The 21,312-nt window shown below is 37.6% G+C and overlaps 1 protein-coding gene across 4 annotated transcripts in view; it reads left to right on the top strand.

Moving 5' to 3' along the window:
• Positions 1–21,312, top strand: part of LOC124785632 (dihydroxyacetone phosphate acyltransferase) — a 134,331-nt gene that overhangs the window by 1,369 nt on the left and 111,650 nt on the right. For 3 of the 4 annotated variants that reach the window (XM_047254197.1, XM_047254196.1, XM_047254198.1), the window contains exons 2-6: positions 749–968; positions 4,367–4,543; positions 4,653–4,782; positions 19,773–19,976; positions 20,068–20,219. In XM_047254197.1, the coding sequence (XP_047110153.1) occupies positions 749–968; positions 4,367–4,543; positions 4,653–4,782; positions 19,773–19,976; positions 20,068–20,219 (883 nt within the window). Of the gene's footprint in view, positions 1–748; positions 969–4,042; positions 4,227–4,366; positions 4,544–4,652; positions 4,783–19,772; positions 19,977–20,067; positions 20,220–21,312 lie in introns of those variants that run through there. The other variant, XM_047254199.1, reaches the window with a different exon arrangement.

The following is a 21,312-nucleotide window of genomic DNA, read 5'->3' as shown; positions in this document are numbered from 1 at the left end:
AAAGCTGCCTGTAAAGACTCACTGTAGTAATTTTACTGAACAAAGTGAAATTCCACCGTTTAGGAGATTGTATTGGCGTTATAGAACTGATATCTTTCATTCTGATACACAAATGATATCTTCTCAAGCAGTTGCAGAAAAATCTGTATTCATTGTTGTAACAACTCTTATTCAAGCTCTACCCATGTCATACCAATACAGACAAACGTGAATTCACCACCACCACCACCACCACCAATTATTGTGTTGAATAGCCTGTTAACACTTCTTATTAACAGTGTTGTTTTCCATCTTTTCTGTCGCTCCATAAGCCTTCAAACCCTTCAGTTATGCAAGTGTGGTCCATTTGAATGTAATGAAATATGTGCAGTAAACATTATGTATCACAAAATTTGATCTGTCATCCTAAAAAAAAAAAAAAAAAAAAAAAAAAAAAAAAAAAAAAAAAAAAAAAAAAAAAAAAAACCTTGTAGATACTAATTTACAGGAAAACAATTGCAACTTTCTGACATTATGCCGAAATTAATAGAAAAAAGTGCAACTTCTTCTGCAGGAGTAATTTTTTGCGGCTAATACTGTTTACTCATGTTTCATCGCTTTGTACCATCCTATTAACTTCAGTTACAGGTTTCTAAAATGTAATAGTTGTGCCTGCAGTTCTGTTTATCTTGTAAGTAGTAAATATGAGAATTGTTTATTTGAATATCCTTTCTTTAAAAGCTCATATTTTGTAATTCTTATTTTACAGGTCCAGACAGTTACAAATAAGTTCTATAATGGATACAACATGCAGAACATTAACTGCATTTAAAGACATTTTGGAGGAACGGAGGAAGGGAAGTGATTTTATGTTCATGTCAAAAAAATTTAATCCCTTAGTAGCCTATCGACACAAATGCAAAACAAGCCCCCAGAAGATTAAGGATGATGTCCTACGTACTGCTAAAGTACAGCAAGTCATAGATGAAGTAAGTGTATAAAAACAAATCATTGGTTTGAAAGTGTGCGTTGAGGATTATTAAAAGAAATTGTCAACACCGTGGCTGGAAGATATCCACAGCAAGGTGTGATGAGTGAAGTATTGGGAGGCAGGTGAATTGAAGACAAGTTTGCCGTCAGCTGTAGTGAAATGCAGACTCTAGTGGTAACAACTGAGGAGGTAGTGTATGTATTATATAGCAACAAGAAAAACAGTAGTTCGTTGTTGTGACAGGAGAGAATTGGGGTTGGAAACAAGAAGTTAAAAACTTCTGAGGGCATTGGAGGAAAAAGTGGTAAAGGTGTTGAGAAGGACTGGCAGGGAAAGGAGAATAGTAGAGTCTTAGATCAGGAGAAGTCAGGGACATTCTCATAAATTCAGGCTAACTGGTGACAGGGTGGAGTTTGTGATCCAAATAGCATAAGTTTCAAGAAAGAAAGACACCATCAAAAGGCAAGGTAAAATGAGATACAAAGAGAACACCTGCTCAATACACATGACTTGTTTCAACTTTGTATTTCATTGCAGTTTCTGGAGCCATTTACGTATTTCATAAATATTTTTCCGTGTTAATGGATTATGGGGTTTGTCTACATTCTGGCTAAGTTGTTAACTACAAATCCAAATGTCTGGACCTCATGCAGTGTGATGTGTATTTCATTTAAATTGTAGGACCTCCTAGAACTGGCTGGCAGTACCAGTTTTTCAGTTTGGAGAAAGGCAATGGAACTGCGACTTTCAATAGGGACTTTGGTTTGGGAATATAGAAAATCCAGGATGGAATAACAATAATATGAAAAGCATCACAAACAATTTGGAAAGGATAGACTGCTACCCACCACATAAAAATGTTTTTGGGTCACAGACAAGCTCAATGAAAGAGAATGCTAGATGTATTCAGCTATTGGACTAAGACGTTCATCAGACTTACACGTACGAGTTTTCTGCATCTGATGGAGGATATAGTCTGATAGCTGAGTATGTTTACCATTCTTTTTCATTGTGTCAGTCTGTGACTCAATGCCTCCTATATGTAGTGAGTAGCAATCTATCCTTTCCATATTGTTGTTATTCCATCCTTGATTTTCCTTTGTTAAACCTTTTAATGTTGTTGTTATAGCTTTAGTTTAGACGTTACTAATAATATCCTTTATGTGTGGCAGTGATGTACAGTCTTTAATATCATTGTCTCTCCTGTTCACTGGTATGTATCTGTTGTCTTTTATGCGATACTTGTTTTTCTTGTGTTTGTTAATTTTGTGTTCTGTATATAATTTCTGAGAATTCTACAAAATTATGCAAAATGAACCAGTGAGTTAAACTACTTGTAATTATCACATGTTGTGATGAATTGCTGTGTAGGCCTGTCATCTTCACAGTTTGATATGAAAGCTAGTTTGGTAGACAAATTCCTACAGAACCTAAAACTTATCATATTATTATTATTATTATTATTATTATTATTATTATTATTATTATTATTATTAAATACCTATTCAGATAAATATGTTCTTATTGGATACACTCATATGGCTCATTCAACTCACCTTGCCTATATATCCTTTCATAGCAAATCTGTAAACATAAATGGAAGAGAGACTAACTTTCCAGATATTTTCTGTAGTTGAAGATTTTCACTATAATTACATGGTGTTCCAGGAGAAAACAGACAAATGTTAAAAGAGAGAGCATGAGGTAGTCTGATGGAAAATCAGTAAAATGATTCCCAGGATGCTATGTTTGGAAAGAGTATGGTGCTGTTGATATTAAATGAAAAGATAATTGCTTGTTGTCTTTCATTGTAATTTTCAATGAACAGGTCTTGTTAAAAATATTCCTTAGCACTTGGAGAGTCTTGGTAACAATGAACAAAACCAATTCATCCTTTGTTTACACTTTTCATCCGTACCCTTCAGTCCTTAAATAAACCCATGATAATATAATAGATAAATGTTGAATGATTTTTGTGGCTGATCGTCAATACTGCTGTGACCGATCCAACAAAAGACCTAAGTAGGTTTAATTAAGGCACTGTACCATTAGCTGTGATAAATTCGCAGGGTTTCTTCCTCTCATGTTGCCTAATAAATCCCTCGTATATTCAAGCAAGTTGCAAATGACATGTTCAGATAGTGATTATCTGCAATAACAGAACAAACTAGTGGCCTATCATTGCTACATTATCACTAGTTAACTTAGAAATGACACAAAAATGGTCTTTTCACAGTAGTTTTACGATGTCGACCAAATATATGCAAGACTGTGACTTTTATAGATTCTTTCCTGAATAAACTTTGAGTCAGCAGTTAACACTCTGTGAAACCAGACAGACCATCAGTAGCACTTACACACAAATTTCTTGTCACTTGGCACTCTCTCTTTTCTCAAAATGCTACTTGCTGGTGGTGGTAGGAGTGTAAGCCCCCACTCATGTATTATGCACCTCATGTATATGAGATTTTCAGTCGCACTAAAATTCTTCTTCAGATAGTTAGTGAGAAATGTTGCACTCCATGAAGAATGTTTTCTACTTGGTAAGAAGGTCAACAAATGCAATTTATTATGCAACAAGGTCACTGGGAAGAGAGAACATTCACATGGTGGCAAATCCCATGGAAATATTGTTCTCAGGAAAAGGGGGGGGGGAGGGGGTGGCAATATTAGTCATTCAGGGAATTGTCGCTGATATTGTGAAACAGAAGCCCTCACATTTCCATTGCAATGGCCATTGCCATGCACACATTGGCAAAACCTGCATATAAATATTGCATCACAGCATGGAGTGCAGACTACCCTTAAGTATTTGCTACAGACTTTCAAACTCTGTGATGTAGGAGTGGAAAACCACCTCTCTTTGTCCTTTCCTGTAAATAATGTACTCTTATGTATGCAAGTGATGTGCATGTTGAGATGATCACTGTGAGAGATATTGTGAGCTAAATAGCTGTGTCCTGGAACCTGTTGAGAATCTTTGTTGATTTCGTGTTTTCCCTTCAGATTGGTACATAGTGCTGTGTTTTTGGTAAGCAATTATCTTTCCTTATACCAGTGTTTATTTTTCAGCCAGCATTTTTTGTTATCTAACATTAGTTCTCATACATTCCTCACAAACCTAAGGAAAGTTTGTCAGATATGTTTCTTATATTGCTACTCCATGAATGGAATCCCATTGTATTCAAGAAATGAGTAGTTTTTTGTTCCAAGAGAATGGAAAGAAGTTTGCTTCTACTTTCTCAGGTGCAAAGTGGTAGGTATATTTGTACACTCAAAAAATTTGTATTGTTGTCTACATATGAGGGGCAGATGGTGTACACCAGAAATGTCATTTTAGATGAATGGTGAGAAGAAAAGCCTCATTAAAAAAGATAAATTTTTTATGTTGTCCAGGTTGCAAATGAACAGAGTACAACCAAAGAGGAAGTGTATAAGACTGTCAACAACATCCTAAATGAAATTGGCTATGACAAGAGTATGCCTGTCATTCGTTGGCTTGGTGTGCTGCTGCTGAGAATTCTAAAACAGAGTTATTCTGCATTGCTTGTGAATGAAAGCAGTATAGAGAAAGTAATTACAACACATGATTTTCTTGTGGTTCCTATATGTCCATTTGTGTTATTACATATTGTACGTTATTTGCAATTTCAGTACTGAAATTAATTTTTGTGTTTAAAAGGTGAAGTCTGTGATGGGAAATAATCCAGTTATTTTTGCTCCCAGTCATCGCAGCTATGCTGATTTTATTTTGATGTCATATCTGTGCTTTCACTATGACATAGATATCCCAGTAATAGCAGCAGGAATGGGTAAGTGATTTTACATCCTCAGTTACCTAATATTGGAAGAAAACCTGTAACTTTTAAAAGATTCTTGTATGTGTGCTTTTGAAATGTACTTGGAATTTACCTTTATTTTATATTTATTGACTTCACAAATTTGCTACTATGTTTTTGAAATCTTTTTTTTTATTGTTCTCACTCATAGTGGGGCTCAGTGGCTTAGTGGTAAAGTGCTAGACTACAGATCAGAAGGTCCTGTGTTTCATACCCTGTCAATCCTGGGATATTTCTCTGTCACTTACTGTTTTTTTTCAGTGGAAAAGATATAGAATTGCAGCATGGTTTTGGAACCTTTGTTAAACAGAGAATCTCTGTCTGGCTGGGCAAAGTCAATTTGAAGATTGGAGGAAGGCAATAGCACACTACCTCCAATACTAGGAACATGCATAGTAAAGTACTGCAGTGTTCAAACTGGCTTTCTGGTTGAAATTTCCTGGCACATTAAAACTGTGTGCCGCACCAAGACTCAAACTCAGGACCTTTACCTTTCGAGGGGAAGTCTTGCAAGTTTAACAGGAAAACTTCTATGAAGTTTTGTAGGTAGGAGATCAGGTACTGGCGGAAGTAAAGCTGTGAGGACATGTTGTGAGTCGAGCTTGGGTAGCTCAGTCAGTAGAACACTTGTATGGGGAAAACAAAGATCCTCAGTTCAAGTCTCAGTCCACACACAGTTTTAATCTGCCAGGAAGTTTCATATCAGTGCATACTCCGCTGCAGAGTGGAAATGTCATTACGCAAACTTTCAGGTTGATGAGCACTTCTTAGTATTAACTGAGAAAGATTGTTACAAGACTAAACATGTTGTTGTGGATTGAGGCAGTTTCTGTTTGATGAATTCAGTTTTTTTAAACACATTGTGCAGTGTAAAAGATAACTATAATCTCAAACTAACTTTGAGAAAATGATAACAGTACACTACCTTGACAAACAAAATAAAGACTTCTAAAGAACTGTTTGTTCTGACTTATTAGTGTGTGCCTGTTATTTGATCTTTGGATGTGTCCTTGCACTGTGACAAGTTGTATATTCCCCAGAAAGAAATGAAGAATAATAATATCAGATGCAGTCAATTTATTTTCTTTTGGAGACTTGAAAGGTCTGGTGCTGGATCCATATCCTGTTGTTTGTAAATAACTTACCTTTAAATATTGATGTGCATTAAATCTCTCTCTCTCTCTCTCTCTCTCTCTCTCTCTCTCTCTCTCTCTCTCTCACACACACACACACAGGTGACTTTCTCTTAGTTTGAAATTAAGACTCGAAAAATTCCAAACAGCATACTAAATAATGTAGAAGACCGTACAACATGGTTTCATACAGAAATGTAACAGAGACTCAAACTGAACAATTTAAATTTATACCATACTGTAATAAATGAAAAATATATTAATAAGCGAATTATATAAACCTAAATTTAAATTGCAAGTCACATACAGATTTGTAGAATGCCTAGTAGTGGAGAGGAGTTGACTTGACATTGGAATAAGACCATGGCCTTTCCAATACTAAGACAAAGGCCAGTATCAATTACACATTATTACATGGTTTCGGTATGGTTGGTAGGGTTTTGCATAACATTATCATACATATATTATGAGGCGTGTTTTTTAAGTAATTACCATTTTGTCACACTGCGGTCGCAGCGCTGCGGTCGGCATTCTGCGCATGCGCACTGGGTTCCTACATCTGTTGTCTACGCACTGATGCCATTACAGTCAATTCTTCCTTGTTTATGTTGTGTACTGAGTGTTTAAGATGCCTCCGATAATCGTGTGTCCCGCTGACTGTGAAGTACGGGCTGTTATAAGATGTCTTAGTGCTAAAGGCCTAAAAGCGATCATATTCATCGTGAGATCTGTGCAGTTTACGGAGAAAACATTATGAGTAATGGAATGGTAAAAAGTGGGTGAGAGCATTTAAAAATGGCCGCACAAATGTGCATGATGAACAACGTAGTGGGCGTCCTTTGGTTGTTAATGAAAGTTTGGTACAGGAAGTGGACAATAAGGTGAGAGAAAACAGACACTGTACGATTTCGCCCATGCGGGTTGACTTTCCTAATGTTTGTCGTAGTGTTTTGTTTGACATTGTGACCGAGCACTTGAATTACTGAAAATTGTGTGCACGTTGGGTACCGAAAATGTTGATGGATGTGCACAAAACCAAACGTTTAGACAGTGCATTGACTTTCCTTCAGCGGTACCACGACGACGGTGATGATTTCTTAAGCCAAATTGTTACGAGCGATGAAACATGGGTGGCCTACATCACACCAGAATCAAAGCAACAGTCCATGGAATGGTGGCATTCAGATTCGCCCAGAAAAGTGAAGTTTAAGCAAACAATTTGACCGGAAAATTGTGCACAGTTTTTTGGTACAGAAAAGGAGTATTGCTTGTGGAATTTCTGCTTCGTAATGAGACAATCAGTGCAGCAGCTTACTGTAGGACATTGTACAATCTGCACTGTTCAATTCAGAACAAAAGATGTGGCAAGTTGAACAAAGGCATCGTTTTGCTGCAAGACAATGCCCGTTCACATGTGGTAAATCAGACCAAAGATCTAGTCACATCTTTTCGATGGGAAACTGTAGATCATACTCCGTACAGCCCCGATCTTGTGCCCAGTGACTACCATCTGTTCCTGCACTTGAAGAAACACCTGGGCGGCCGGCGTCTTGAAGACAATGACAAAGTCAAAACAGTGGTGATGCAGTAGTTAACAAGTCAGGCGGCAGACTTCTATGAGGAGGGTATTCAAAAACTGGTACAATGTTATGACAAGTGCCTCAGTATTGATGCAAATTATGTAGAAAAGTGGATTAAGGTACAGGATTTCTTGTAAAAATAAAATTATTGAGATATCTTAGCATATCTATTTTTTTTTTTTTTTTTTTTTTTTTTTTTTTTTTTTTTTTTTTTTTTTTTTTTAAAAATTTCAAAATGGTACTCACTTAAAAAACACACCTCGTATTTCTCAAGTCAACATTCCTTTTTCTCAACTTACACTAATTGTACAGGGATGATTGAGGTATTGTCACAAATGTTTGTTAACTGGCTTTTGACATTGTGTACTGATTGTGCACTAAGGCTTGCTATTTGTGTAAAATTTTAACAAAAGAGAGACTTTTAACTATCAGGAGATGAAAGGGCATCATGGATGCCCAGCTTTGTATCTATATTTTATAAAGCTATCTTCTTAATTCCAAATAAGAGACTCCCTTTTCACATACTATTGTTACAAATACCACTTTATTAGCCTTAAAGTACTTACTAACTGTATAGTTTGTACATAGCAATGTCGTAGAAAGTATCTGTGATTACTGTGTTAGTCCATTATTTCTACCCTATCCCTTAAAGAAAATGAAAAACAAAAAGTATGTGAAGGTTACATATTATGACAAAAGTCATAATGCTCTGTAAAGAATTTTGTTCAAATTTATATGAATGGATGTACAAGGATGTATCATAAATTCATGATTGTTATTTCACACTGTTCTGTTAATTTTTAAAGATGTTTTCTCTTCATTCCCACAATTACCCTTATCCTGACTGGACCTATTCCAAATATTTTACTGAAGTTTTGGATGGGTTCCCTTGTCATTTAATTATTGGAGCTCAATAATTATAGATGTTATTGTCTTGGATTGGTGTATATTCTGCCAGTGTTAAATAATCTATATCAGTCTGTATTCTGTTTCAACACCACTTGGACTGCAGTGATTCATTGATTAGTAGCTAGATTGAGTATGTGTCATTTGTTTTTAATTTATTCCAAGAGGTACTTCCTCAAACTGATCAGTTAGTGCATTATTGTTGGCAAAACAGCCTACATGAATGCAGGGTTCCCTTTTTTTAGGTAAACAAAAACAAAATTATTGAAGCAATTAATCAAAGTTAACAAAAAATTGTACAGACCTTCTGAAGACAGTTCAGAAGGCAATTCATCGGGGTCAACCACCTAGGAAATGGAACATAGATGGTGGAACGCTGTTTCTGATCAGGCCACGGAATATTGACTCCAGGCCTGGAAGAAGTTTAGTAGTAGCAGAACAGCAGAGACATGGTGGGGTTTCTCAAATTGCAGAAACAGTCCTTGAAAAATGTTACAAGAGTGAAAAGGACACATGACAAAAGAAGACTAAATGAATTTTCAGGGAATATATAAAGGGTTATCAGCCTCCAAATATGTTTCAAAAGAACAGATGGATCTCTTTAAACAAATACTAAAGAATACTGCAAAATTCTTAAAAAAAACTATTCCGATAAATTCCTGAGGAAAAATTACACTTCATGAAAATGGTACCAGACCCAGGTTCAAAACCACCTGCAATAACAGAGGTAAATGAGATAATAAAACAACTAAAAAAACGACAGAGCCCCAGGAGAAGACAGCATTATCTCTGAGATTTGGAAATTCAGAGACCAAAACGTCACAAAGGAACTCCATAAAATTTTCACAGAAATATGGAATACAGAGAAAATCCACAGGAATGGAAATGTATGTTGATTTACCTGCTTCACAGAAAGGTGTGACTAGACAGACTCTAATAACTAAAGAGGTATCCTACGAAATTCTTTCCAAGACATTAGTCAACATGCCAGTACCACAAGCTAACACAAAGACAAGCAAATATCAAGGAGGCTTCAGGAAAGGAAGGCCCTCTATTGAACAGATTTGGAACCTGTGAATGCTCCTGAAGGTCGGACAACACCACCGAAGTCACATCTGTGGACTTGAAGAACACTCAGACAACAGACTTGTACAGACAAAAATAAAATTTATGGGAGAGATCTCAGACCCATTTGAGATATGTACAGGGGCCCGACAAGAAAATGGTCTCTCACCACTTTTATTGAACATCAGCTTGGACAAATTTATCAAACAGTGGGAAGAAAAAGTAAAAGGAATTCAGTTAGGAAGAACATGTGCAAACAAGATCATCATAAAATGTGTGATATTTGCAGATGACCTGGCAGTATGCAACAACAAAAAGACAAGAATTACTGGAATATGTATTTTGTGCCAAAAATAGGTCTACAGATACCACACGAAAAAACACAATACACGGAAAGAAAGAACAACTACCACCAAGTCATGTACACAAAATACAGAAAGGTCAACAGAGTGGAAAAATTAAACTATCTTGGATAATATATACAAATAAGAGGATTAAACAAGGCATCCAATGTAGAAATAACAGAAAAATTTCAGAAAGCACACAAACTGACGTGGGTACACTACAGTAAAAAGAAAGAGAAGCTATTTTGAGACAGGTCAAACTAGGTGCTACAATGCAGTTGTTCTACCAGAAGCACTCTATGCGTCAGAAATGACCACATTGCAGAGACAAAAAACACCTCGGAAAAATTTCTGGAGCTATCTATACTTAGAGGTGGCATACGGCTGAAGAGACCAACCAGAGTATTATATGAATGTGGAGACAGACTGAGACATGATCAGGAAATGTCGACTAGAAGTAGAAGAGTTAATACAAGCAGGCATCAGTACTGAAATGATAAATGAAAGTACAGAAACAAACATATGAACACGAAATTTGAAGTAAAAGAAAGGAAGAAAAGAGGAAAAATATGGACAAAGCAAAGGAAACAGAAACACAGCCAAAGAGTTAAGAGCCTCTGAAAACAGAAAAAGAAGAAGAAATAAGAAACATATGATTAATCATGCAACATTCAAATTAATCACTGTCCTCAAAGCAAACATGTTTAATAATTAATAATAATAATAGTAATATACATCATTTTGAGGTTGCTACATATTTAACATTTGTTAAAATGCTTTACACAGTTAGCTTTTGGCCTAAGTGGCCTAAGCCTTATTCAACTCTCTCTCTCTCTCTCTCTCTCTCTCTCTCTCTCTCTCTCTCCCCTCCCTCTCTCTCTCTACTGTCATCTCCGGCAGCGCAGACCACAAGTCGTTTTGGATGAAAACAAAGAACTCTTTCAGTATCTGTCCTTGGGGTTAGCTAACCATGTTCATGGCATATATGCTTTGTTAACTAACAGACAAAGGAATGTGTAAACATGTCCTGCCTGAAGTGGTTGTGGATTATGATTCTTATGAGTTGTCCAGTTTTCACCATTTTAGGGTTCCATATCTCAGTTGGTAAAAATGTAACCCTTATAGGGTCTCTCTTTTTGTCCGGCCGCCTGTCTGTATGTCTGTCTGTTGAAAACCCATTTTTACAGGAGTGGGTTGATGTATCAAGTTGAAATGTAAGTCACATACTAAGATCTATTGTCCCTTGGCAGCATAAAAAAATTGAAGCTTGTAAGTCAGTGCAATCAAAAGATATGACTATTTTTGTCACAAATTGTGATACTTGCAAACTGACTCGTTGAAGCCTATAGCGTACTTCCTGTTCACTTAGAATCATGAAATTTTGCAAGAAGCAAGGTTTCACAGTACAAGTAAAGAAAAAATCTGAATAGTGTAATCTTGTAGGTATATCAAACGAAAAAAATATTCTGTTTGTTATTTGTTCTCAGACTTAGTATGTCTGTCTGTGAAGACCCCTTTTTCTCATGAATGTCTCGATGTATTAAGTAAAATTTTATGTTGTCCACTGAGATCTGTGGACCTTTGATGGTGTAGAATATTGAAGTTTCTAAGTCAAAGCAATCATAATATACAGCCATTTATGTCACATAATTTGATACATTCAAACTCGCTCTTTACAACCTGTAGGGTACTTCCCATTGACCTAGAATCATGAAATGTGTCAAGAAGTAGGGCTTCACAGCACAAGTAACGGAGAAAATCTGAATATTGTGTAGGATGAGCTGTGTGTCATGGAATGCGTGGAACCGCCAGTGCACGAGCTCTATTCGCTTGTGGCCAATTTTTATATATGATGTAATTTTTTGTGTTGTTGTTTCCTGTTGCTCATAGACAACTTTATCAAGTCATAGGCAGTTCCTGTAATCCATATACTGCAGGCCACTGTGAAGTGCACGGGAGGGGTTATTTACCACCATTCCAAGTATGTATTAGGGATTTTCCCCATTGCATTTGTGTATGGAATGCTGCAAAATGACTCCTTAAAGGCTTCTGTGTTGCTGGTAATTAGACTAATTTTGTGTTGGACAGTTGTGAGGCTGAAGTATATTCCTAGATTTCTCATTTAATATTGATCCTTGACACTTCGTAAGGATACTTTGAAGGATAGTTGGCATCTGTGTTGAAGTGTCTACGGGAGAGACAGTTGTGAGGCTGAAGTATATTCCTAGATTTCTCATTTAATATTGATCCTTGACACTTCGTAAGGATACTTTGAAGGATAGTTGGCATCTGTGTTGAAGTGTCTGCCTGTTTGGGTATTTTGTCATTTTTGTCAGTGAAACAAGCCTCTCACCATTTGTTCTTCCCTGAAGTGTATGCGCTCAGTATTACCTGTTAGACACACTTGATCCTCAGGATCCGTAGCCTGTCAAGTAATATGATGATCAGTGAAAAATGCTCCTGTTGGAACACAAGGAAGGTGGATATGTTCCTCTTCAATAGACTTTGACAGAAAAGTTGGGAACCAGCTGCCTCATTCCACATTCCTCACCATAAATTTTGGCATTCACGCCCTTTTAACACAGAACATTCTAAATGCTTTTACCCAGTCTCTCTTTGTAGCTAAACCTTCATACTCGGAACCTCCCTCTCACTGCCACTGTCTGTATATGTTGATCTCACACTGATTTCTCCTTTTCCTCACATTGAGTTAGAGTATACCTCACTGCCATTCTCTCTTCTCTCACTTTCACTGTCTTCTTTTTTCTTTCATTCCTACTGCCACTGTCTCCATGATACATGGTAGCTCAAAAATTATAGATGCGCCTACTTATTTTTTCCCCTATACTCACATGTTTAAAATTTTAGTACACACTGCAGCCATCCCCATACCTACATGTTTGCTGGTCTGGGAAAGTCCAGTCTCTCCAAGCCTATGTATGGTCTCTGCTCATACATATTTTTCATTTCCACTGTCTACACTATCTTTTTCTCCCACTGCTTCTGTCTCCATCCACCTCTCTTTCTCTTTTATTGCCACTTTGACTACCCCTCCATCACGGCATCCTCTCCTTTTCTTTCCCACTGGCACTGTTTCAATTCTCATATACCGCTACTGTCTCTCTGCTACTCTCTTTCAGCACAAGAAAGCGTGAATATGTTCACACGCGAAAATGTTTGGTAATGAAGATGGAATGAGGATTGAGGCAGCTGGCTCTCCCCCTTTTCCTGTCAGAGTCTTTAAGAGGAGCATATTTATCTTTTTCTGTGCTCCAACACCAGCATTATTCTGCCAGTTTCCTTCTTTTTCCCTTTTACAGCAGGATGTGCTGCATATATAAAATTAATTCTGTAGGTCAGTAATGTTTTGACAGTTTATCTACTTTGACACACTTATGTACTTCGACACACATGAACAACAAATAAGTACGCATAATGTAAGGTTAACACAGAATCATATGCTTTATATTTTGGCTGAATAGTTTTCTCATTGATCACAATTCTTTAAAAATGCCCAGCTTATGATTTGTATATTAAGAGTAGAAATGTTATTAGATATATTCTATTGAGTTTGCACTCCACGCAGGTCTGCATAATTTTTGATAGTCATTTTAAGTTCTTTTCAGAAATGTTAAGAACTTTGTCACTGCAATACTGCTTTGGGCATATTTGTCTAGGTATCAAGTGCCCATTATACAGAGGCAGCATGTCATAAAATTTTATTGCTGGAAAAATTGCTGACTAAAAACACAGTTTGATGACCTCAGAACTCTTGCGATGACCCTAGAACCCTTGCCTTGTGTTCACATGTCACTTAAAATTACATTTATGCCTCGGACCGGATATTACATCCATAAGTATGATAAATTTGAACCCTTGTATCTCGGCAACATTGATGATACTGGAAAAGTTTCAGCGTTCCCCGACAATAACATCTTAAGGACACTTGGTAAAAGTTTTGATGATTTGCTGTGAGTAGAAATTATAGGAGTAGCCCCCCCCCCCCCCACCCCCACCCCCACCCCCACCCCCAATTGGTATATTTCACACCCAAATTTATTTTTTTGTGTGGTTTCCTCAGGAACTGCCCGTGGACAGATGGTGCTTTTATAAGCAGCCAAAGGTCCACCATAGACCACACCTAATGCAAAAGAACCAGCCAAGTTTCTCAATTTGCATGGGCTGGAGGAAGTGTTTAATATGTAAATCTAGACCCTGTACTGTAGGGTAGCTACGGTATACCCTTTCTTCTGGTAGTTAAGCAGGTGGTCGCTTGCCCCTTATCTCTGTGATCACTGTAACCTGAGACATGACCCCCTGCAAGACACAATATCGTGCAGTTTTATGGAACATATGGATACTGTGCACTGACTGGTGTTGATAATGTTAAGTGATTTTTCAAGATGTGCTATCTGTGACTATTACTATCAATTAGAAGTGCTACAGGTACAGATATTAACTTATTCTGCATGAAGCTATTTTAATTTTTGAATATGTGTTAGTGCTGAGATGTCATTTGCCTAGTACAGATAACTTTCTCAGTTGCCTTTGGAACACGGAGAGTGATCAGTAGTTTTCAATTTGTGTTGTGATATTATTAGATTGAGTGGTAACTACCTCAGAATTATATCATTTACTGCTTAACAAGGCATAAAACTAATTGTTCCTAACCATTTTAATATGCTATTAGACAGCTTATGATAGCCTTGCAAGTTCAAGTGTTTTTTTTAGACCTGTGTACATGATAGAAAGGAATTGCAAAGTCAAGGAGGAGGTGTGTGACATAAACGAAAGTTGGTAGGCATGTTTCTCCATCTGGGAGATGATCATTCAAATTCCACACGAGTCGCACAAGAGTGGTGAAATTAGTGTCACTATGAGGATTCAAATCAGGCTTGCTTTAAATACATGCTGTGATGGTAGTGAGTGTTAGTTACCTTTGAGACTGAAAATGGAGTATTGATGTTAGTCAAGAATGCCTGTAAGGTGACAAAGACGCCAGTATCAACACCTCACTGAGTTTGAACTAGGTCGTGTAATAGGGCTACAAGAAGTTGAATGTTCCTTCTGTTATATTGCAGAAAAACATGGCAGGAACGTAGTTACCGTACATGATTGTTGGCAGTGGTATTCACGAGAATGTATGGTCGCAAGATAACTGGGCTCCGGACGACCACTTGGCATTACGAAGAGGGAAGACCATCTTGTTTGGCATATTGCTCTGGCACATTGCACTGCATCTGCAGAAGCAATTTGAGCAGTAGTTGGCACCACAGTGACACAATGAACTGTAGTAAATTCGTTACTTCAATGACAGCTCTGAGCCAAGTGCCCTGTAGCTTGTATTCCACTGCTCCCAAACCACCACCATTTGCCACTTCAGTGTTATCAGATGAGTGCTCATTGGAGAGCAGGGTGGAGATCTGTTGTTTTTTTTCTGTTGAACGCTGATTCTTTCTCAATGCCAGTGATGGCTGTGAGTTGGTTAGGAGGAGACCAGTCGAGGGCCTCCAATCAGTCTGTCTGAAAGCTAGACGCACTGGACCTACATCTGGATTTGTGGTCTGGGGTGCAATTCCATATGACAGCAAGAGCACTATTATGGTTATCCTATGCACTCTGTCTGCAAATGTGTTCGTCAGTGTGGTGATTTGACCTGTTGTGCTGCCATGAACAGCATTCCAGGAGGTGTTCTCCACAGGATAATGCTCTCCCACATACCACTGTTGTAATCGGACATGCTTCTACAGAGACCCTGTATCGACCGACCCAAGTGCAACAGACGTGGAACTTCATTCCACAAACTTCCTTCAAATGGAATGCCCTTGTACCTATGCAGTTGATACTGAATGTTGTCATTGATGTTTTTTCCAATGATGGAAAAATCCTCATTAAAAATGTTCAAACTGATACTGGCATTTTACAGTACACACTTTAAATTTCATGGTAAGGTCACAAAATCATACGTACTTAGAATCTCTAAAGCTATCTAGAACTTTTGAAAACAGCTATGCTAGTTGAATAAGAGGGGCCAGCTGTTTCAAATAATAAGGACTTGACAGGTGTTGCAAACTATATTGCATCATCAGGTGTTTATAGTCAGTCCACGAAAACAATCTGTTTACAAGTCAGTAAAAGCACATACCCAAACATTATCATCAAGGTATTTAAAATTTCTAACTCACAAATGGTCCCCATTCTTTGTTTATGGACATTCGCACACTTGTGAGTTAGAAACTTTAAATACTGTGAAGAGAATATTAGGGAATGTGCTTTTACCTGCTTTGAAACAGATTGTTGTTATGGATGGACTACAAACATATGATGATGCAAATATAGTTTTCAAAACCAGTCGTGTCTGTGAATAAGGATTTTAAACAGTCATAGTGGCCCTTCTTATTCAACATGGAATACTTTGGCTGTGGTTGCTCTACATTCAAAATATGTTATTGTGTTATTTCATTTTCTTAAGATTGTACCTACGTTTGTAATAGTTGATCTTCGTAATATGATGACAGTTTCTTATTTTCTACCTTCAGTATTGCATATTTTTAATTTTTTTCTGGCTATTTCACTTCATGATTTATCCAGTTATGTGTTTGTATTTTGTGAATGCCCTTAACTTCAAGGCACAAGGTATTGAAGCAATAGTAAGCCAGATGCAAATTGATTGAAAGTATTGCAGTTCTTTTCTTGCCATTATAAGCTTTTGAACATAATTTTCAACATTGCCATCATGGGTGGTACTTTTTTTTCTGTTGACATGATGATTTTCAGCTTCCATATGTACTGGAACTCCATGGTGGTCAAACATGGCATGCTTCAGAACTGATGCATTGGATATGTAGTGAGCCACATTATTATAATGTTGTCAGAGCATGATTTCATCCTTATAAAGTCTCTAGTAGGTCCATTTATCAGGAAATTTAAATTAAAATGATCTATACTAGCAATATTGTTAGCTGTAGTCAGTAGACAGCATGCCATGTTTTTTTATCTCCAGTTAATTTAACGTTTAACTGGCCATATTCTTTGCAATGTTTGTGGTGTGTTTCAAAAAGTGGGTCATCAAAATTTTCACAGAAAATGTTTAGGCTACCATGGGGATGTCTGTAGAGACCTATGATGATTAAGTTCTCTTTCCCTTACTTGTTGGTAACTGCTACAAATTCTGTATTATGTCTGTTCTTAAAATGCTTACATTTCTTACATAATGAGTGCTTCCTCTCACAACAAAGATTGCTACCCCTACCACCACCTCTCTGTTTTCTGCTTAAAGCAGTGCAAAAGATTGTGGAGTATTGGTGACACACACCTCATAATTCATTTGTATGTTAGTGCTCATTTGTAACTAAAGTATCAGGTTTGTTCTCAGCTTGGGATTAACTTTAAAGACATCAGCAGCATTTGTAGCGAAGAAGATAAATTCAGTATGGCAGGGTCTGATAAACAATGGGGAAGTTCTCAGCAGCATTGCAGTGAGCAGTATGTGCAGGGATGGACTGCTACATATTCAGCCACTGCATTTGTATGAGCACTAGAACGGGGAGAGTGGGGAGCCATTGCCATGACTGCCTTTTACTGCCAGGATAGATCCACAAATAGCTCCACAAAACTCAATTTGATAGCAGGCTGAGTATACTTGGGCCCATCCTGGAAGGACTGGAATGAGAAAAGATCTGTTCTGACCCGGGATTGAACCTGGGATTTTCAGGGCCAAATTCTGGCACTCTACTCTCTTGGGTATCACACACCAATTCATTTTACTAGATGAGACAGTGTGTGAGGAGTAGAGTGTGTGTGTGTGTGTGTGTGTGTGTGTGTGTGTGTAAGGAGAGTTTTGTCCTTTGGCAGTTCTGCCAATGTCTTTAGTGAATACACTGTCACATCTACCATCTTTCTTTTCATCACCATTCTTCATCTCTGAGTAGCACCTACACCTAGTGTCCTCAGTCATTTGTAGTATATATTCTTATAACTTCCCCTACTATATTTGGGTAGCCCAGATGCAAAAGCAGCTAAATACATTTTTTGTCAATTTTGAGATGAGTGCGCTACCATAGAGACTTTTTTCAGCAACTACATGATCAAATAAGTTTTAGGGTGGAAAACCAACTATAAGCTATTGAAAATGGCTTTAGAAAATTGTGATCAGTTGCAAAAGCCACTAACTGAATGTTGTCTTTGGGTACAAAGCCTGCAAAATATCCAAAATTCGCAAAACCTGCCAAGTTCAACAGGCATGGCGGTCACCGTGCCATGTACAGATACAAATTTTCTACAATATCTTGTGATGTCAGAAAGTGATGATGTAGTTAAAAAAAAAGAATCTAATGTTTAACATTCATATTTGTTATCTTTTTGACCTTAAGGAAGTCAGTTTTTCCTGGTGAAATAATGTCACCTTTGTATTTTTATATGACAGATGTGTAGAATTTTCTGACTTGTCTTTGAAATAAAACATATTCTGTTTATATTCACAATAATTAAACTTCACATTTCTGTCATTTCTAACATATCACCGAATATTGGATTTTGCAACTGAATGTTTGTTTTGTAATTGAAGTGATACATTTGCAAAACCTGCTAATTACATAAATCGGGTGCAAAAACTGCTAAGTCAGTGTTTCACTTAAGATTTCAATGTATGAAACATAATTTGGGCAACTCATTTGCTCTCTGTGGTTCTCTCTAGTACCGTGGAAGTTATTCCCTGATGTATTAACAATGTTGTCATCATATTCCATCTTCTGTTTGGTATTTTCCATATATTTGTTTCCTCACTATAGTGACCTGCTGAGTGGTGGACTAAGTTAGTGACTGGTTGGCATGCTTGATGTAACACTGTTTACTGAACAGGAACTAAGCCAGTACAGTTAGAGGACAAAAGTCCATGCATGAAATAAACTGAAAATATCCTGCAGTGACCATTGAAGAATACAACAGAGTGACCTTCTGGGTGTGATACATAGCTGGTGCGCACATAGATGAAGTTCCAGTTGTCAGGAGAGGTGAGAAGCGACTGGGAACTGGCAAAAGTATGGGACGGCACTGTCAGTTGGGTTGCAGTGCTAGCAGGCACTGCGGTCTGTAGTGCAGCCTCACGGCGTGGCTGGCAATCTTTCTGGATGCCGGAGTTAAACTGGCTGTCGAGAGGGTCAGCAATGACCTGAGGACTCACATGGGGGAACACAGGCGTGCAGTCATGTGGACACATGATCGAACATATTTGAGTAGGTCCCCCACAAATACAGTGCTGTTTACTGTGGTCTACAGGGAGGGGGGGGGGGGTGGGGGGGGGGGTGAGAGAGAGAGAGAGAGAGAGAGAGAGAGAGAGAGAGAGAGAGAGAGAGAGAGAGAGAAATTAGTAATCCTTTATAGAATTTGGCTGTTTGATGTTTATCATCCCTTTTAAATATTTGCCGTGCAGTTTTTTTTTTTTTAAGAAAAAATGGCTTTTGTTTCATTGCTATAGAAAATTGTGTGTGTGTGTGTGTGGGGGGGGGGGGGGGGGGGCGCGCGCGCCCGCGCGTGTATGTGTGTATGCTCTTTTGTTGTCAGGTTCCTTGCCTATGGCTCCACACACTTTTTCATTTCTTAACTTATTAATTTGTTTGACTTGGAAGAAAGGTGCTTCAGATTAGAATCTCATTGAAACAACTACCACTATTTCCTTTTCAGACAAAAACAAAACTAAATTAAAAATTCCTTGAGTCAAGTATACAACTTGTACAGTATGTTAAAAATGATCTTTCTTGTTGTCATAATAAAACGTAGTGTGGCAGTCTGCAAAGTATTTCAAGCTGACCTCATATTGATTATTCAGTGTAAATTAGTTGCTAGCTGTGTAAAGCGTAAAACTGCTGACTTTTTTTTAAATTGCCTTATCAGAATTCATCTGCTGCTATACATGTGATATAAGATTTTACTTTCAGACTTCCACTCAATGTGGCTCATGGGTCGTTTACTTCGAGAAAGTTGTGCGTTTTTCATGCGGCGTTCATTTGGAAAGGATAAACTTTACTGGACTGTCTTCAGTGAGTATGTTCAGAAATTAGTTACTGATGGTGATGCAGCAATAGAATTCTTCATAGAAGGGACTAGAAGTAGAACTGCAAAGTCACTGCCACCAAAATTTGGTAAGCAACGTTTTGGGAAGAATATGTTCACTTATTATTAAATCATTAAAATGAGTGCTTTGCATGGACTTACATCACTTTTAACTTCCAGGTTTCCTGACAATGGCACTAGCACCATACTTTGACGGGCGTGTTCCTGACATCAGTATTGTTCCTGTTAACATAAGCTATGATAGAACTTTAGAGGAGTCACTGTTTGCATACGAACTGCTTGGAATTCCCAAACCAAAGGAGTCTACATCGGTATTAAGGATATATATTTTTTGATGTATTAAGGATATATATTTTTTATATTTGATTATGATTTCTGTTCAGTGACCTAACATTAGTTTTTCCATTACTGATTAAAAATTTTGATTATAAGTTTGAAACAGAAACAGTATTTATGAACAGAAATATGACTTTAATAATAAGTCTGAAGGATTATGGACAAACAGAAAAAATAAATGAAATTAGTAGGAAAGACAAAGAAGAGGGAGAACAAAAGGACAAGACTAAAAAAATTGCTATAATTTTAGGTTTTGAAAAATAGTACATTTAGAGTAAGTTCTCATCCGTAAAGTTTTGGGGAACAGGAAAAACTAGGTGATTAGTCCACATGACCCATTTACTGAAACAGGTACCAAGGTCACAAACATTGTATCACAGAGCTGTTGCTCGTGTTCTCTCTATGGCTGTTCATCAGCATTGACAGCTTTGTGGTTACAATACCAATATCGACATCTATGTAGTGGTTGCACATAAATGGGTGTGCAACAGGAGTTGTTTCACAAGGAGCTGTTTTGTTAACAGAGTAGATCTTAATAGTACTCAGTGGTTAGCACTCTGGACTCGCATTCAGGAGGATGATGGTTCAAACTTGCGTCCGGCCATTCTGATTTCCCTATATCACCTCGAGCAAATACCGGGATGGTTTCTTTGGAAGGGCACGACCGATTTCCTTCCCTAATCCGATGGGACCAATGACCTCCTAAGGACAACCTATATGTGAGGATGGTTCCTGTGGCAGTACTCTGCAAGTTTCAGTTGGTCACAAGCATGCTTATTTGGGTTTGTGTCAACAGGATACTATAAGCCATTCCATTTGGTTGATTCTTTCCTCCTGGAGGCAGATGCTAATGAGGTGGATGTGATATACTTGGGCAATATTAGCTTGAAAGGTGAAGCACTGCCAAAATATTGACTGAACTGGACAGTAGGTCACTGAAGGGTCTTGTCCAAATACTGCACAGCCTCTAAATTACGTTTAATAAAAATGAGAGACATTCAACGTCTGTACATGATACCGGCCCAGAAGAATAAGTGATGACTACTATTATGTTGAGCTTGGGTGCAT

This window comes from Schistocerca piceifrons, chromosome 1 (genome assembly GCF_021461385.2).
Source record: "Schistocerca piceifrons isolate TAMUIC-IGC-003096 chromosome 1, iqSchPice1.1, whole genome shotgun sequence".
In the NCBI taxonomy this organism is placed as follows: Eukaryota; Metazoa; Arthropoda; class Insecta; order Orthoptera; family Acrididae; genus Schistocerca; species Schistocerca piceifrons.
Note: the sequence above shows the minus strand (reverse complement) of the source record. Positions and strands in the feature narration are given on the sequence as shown.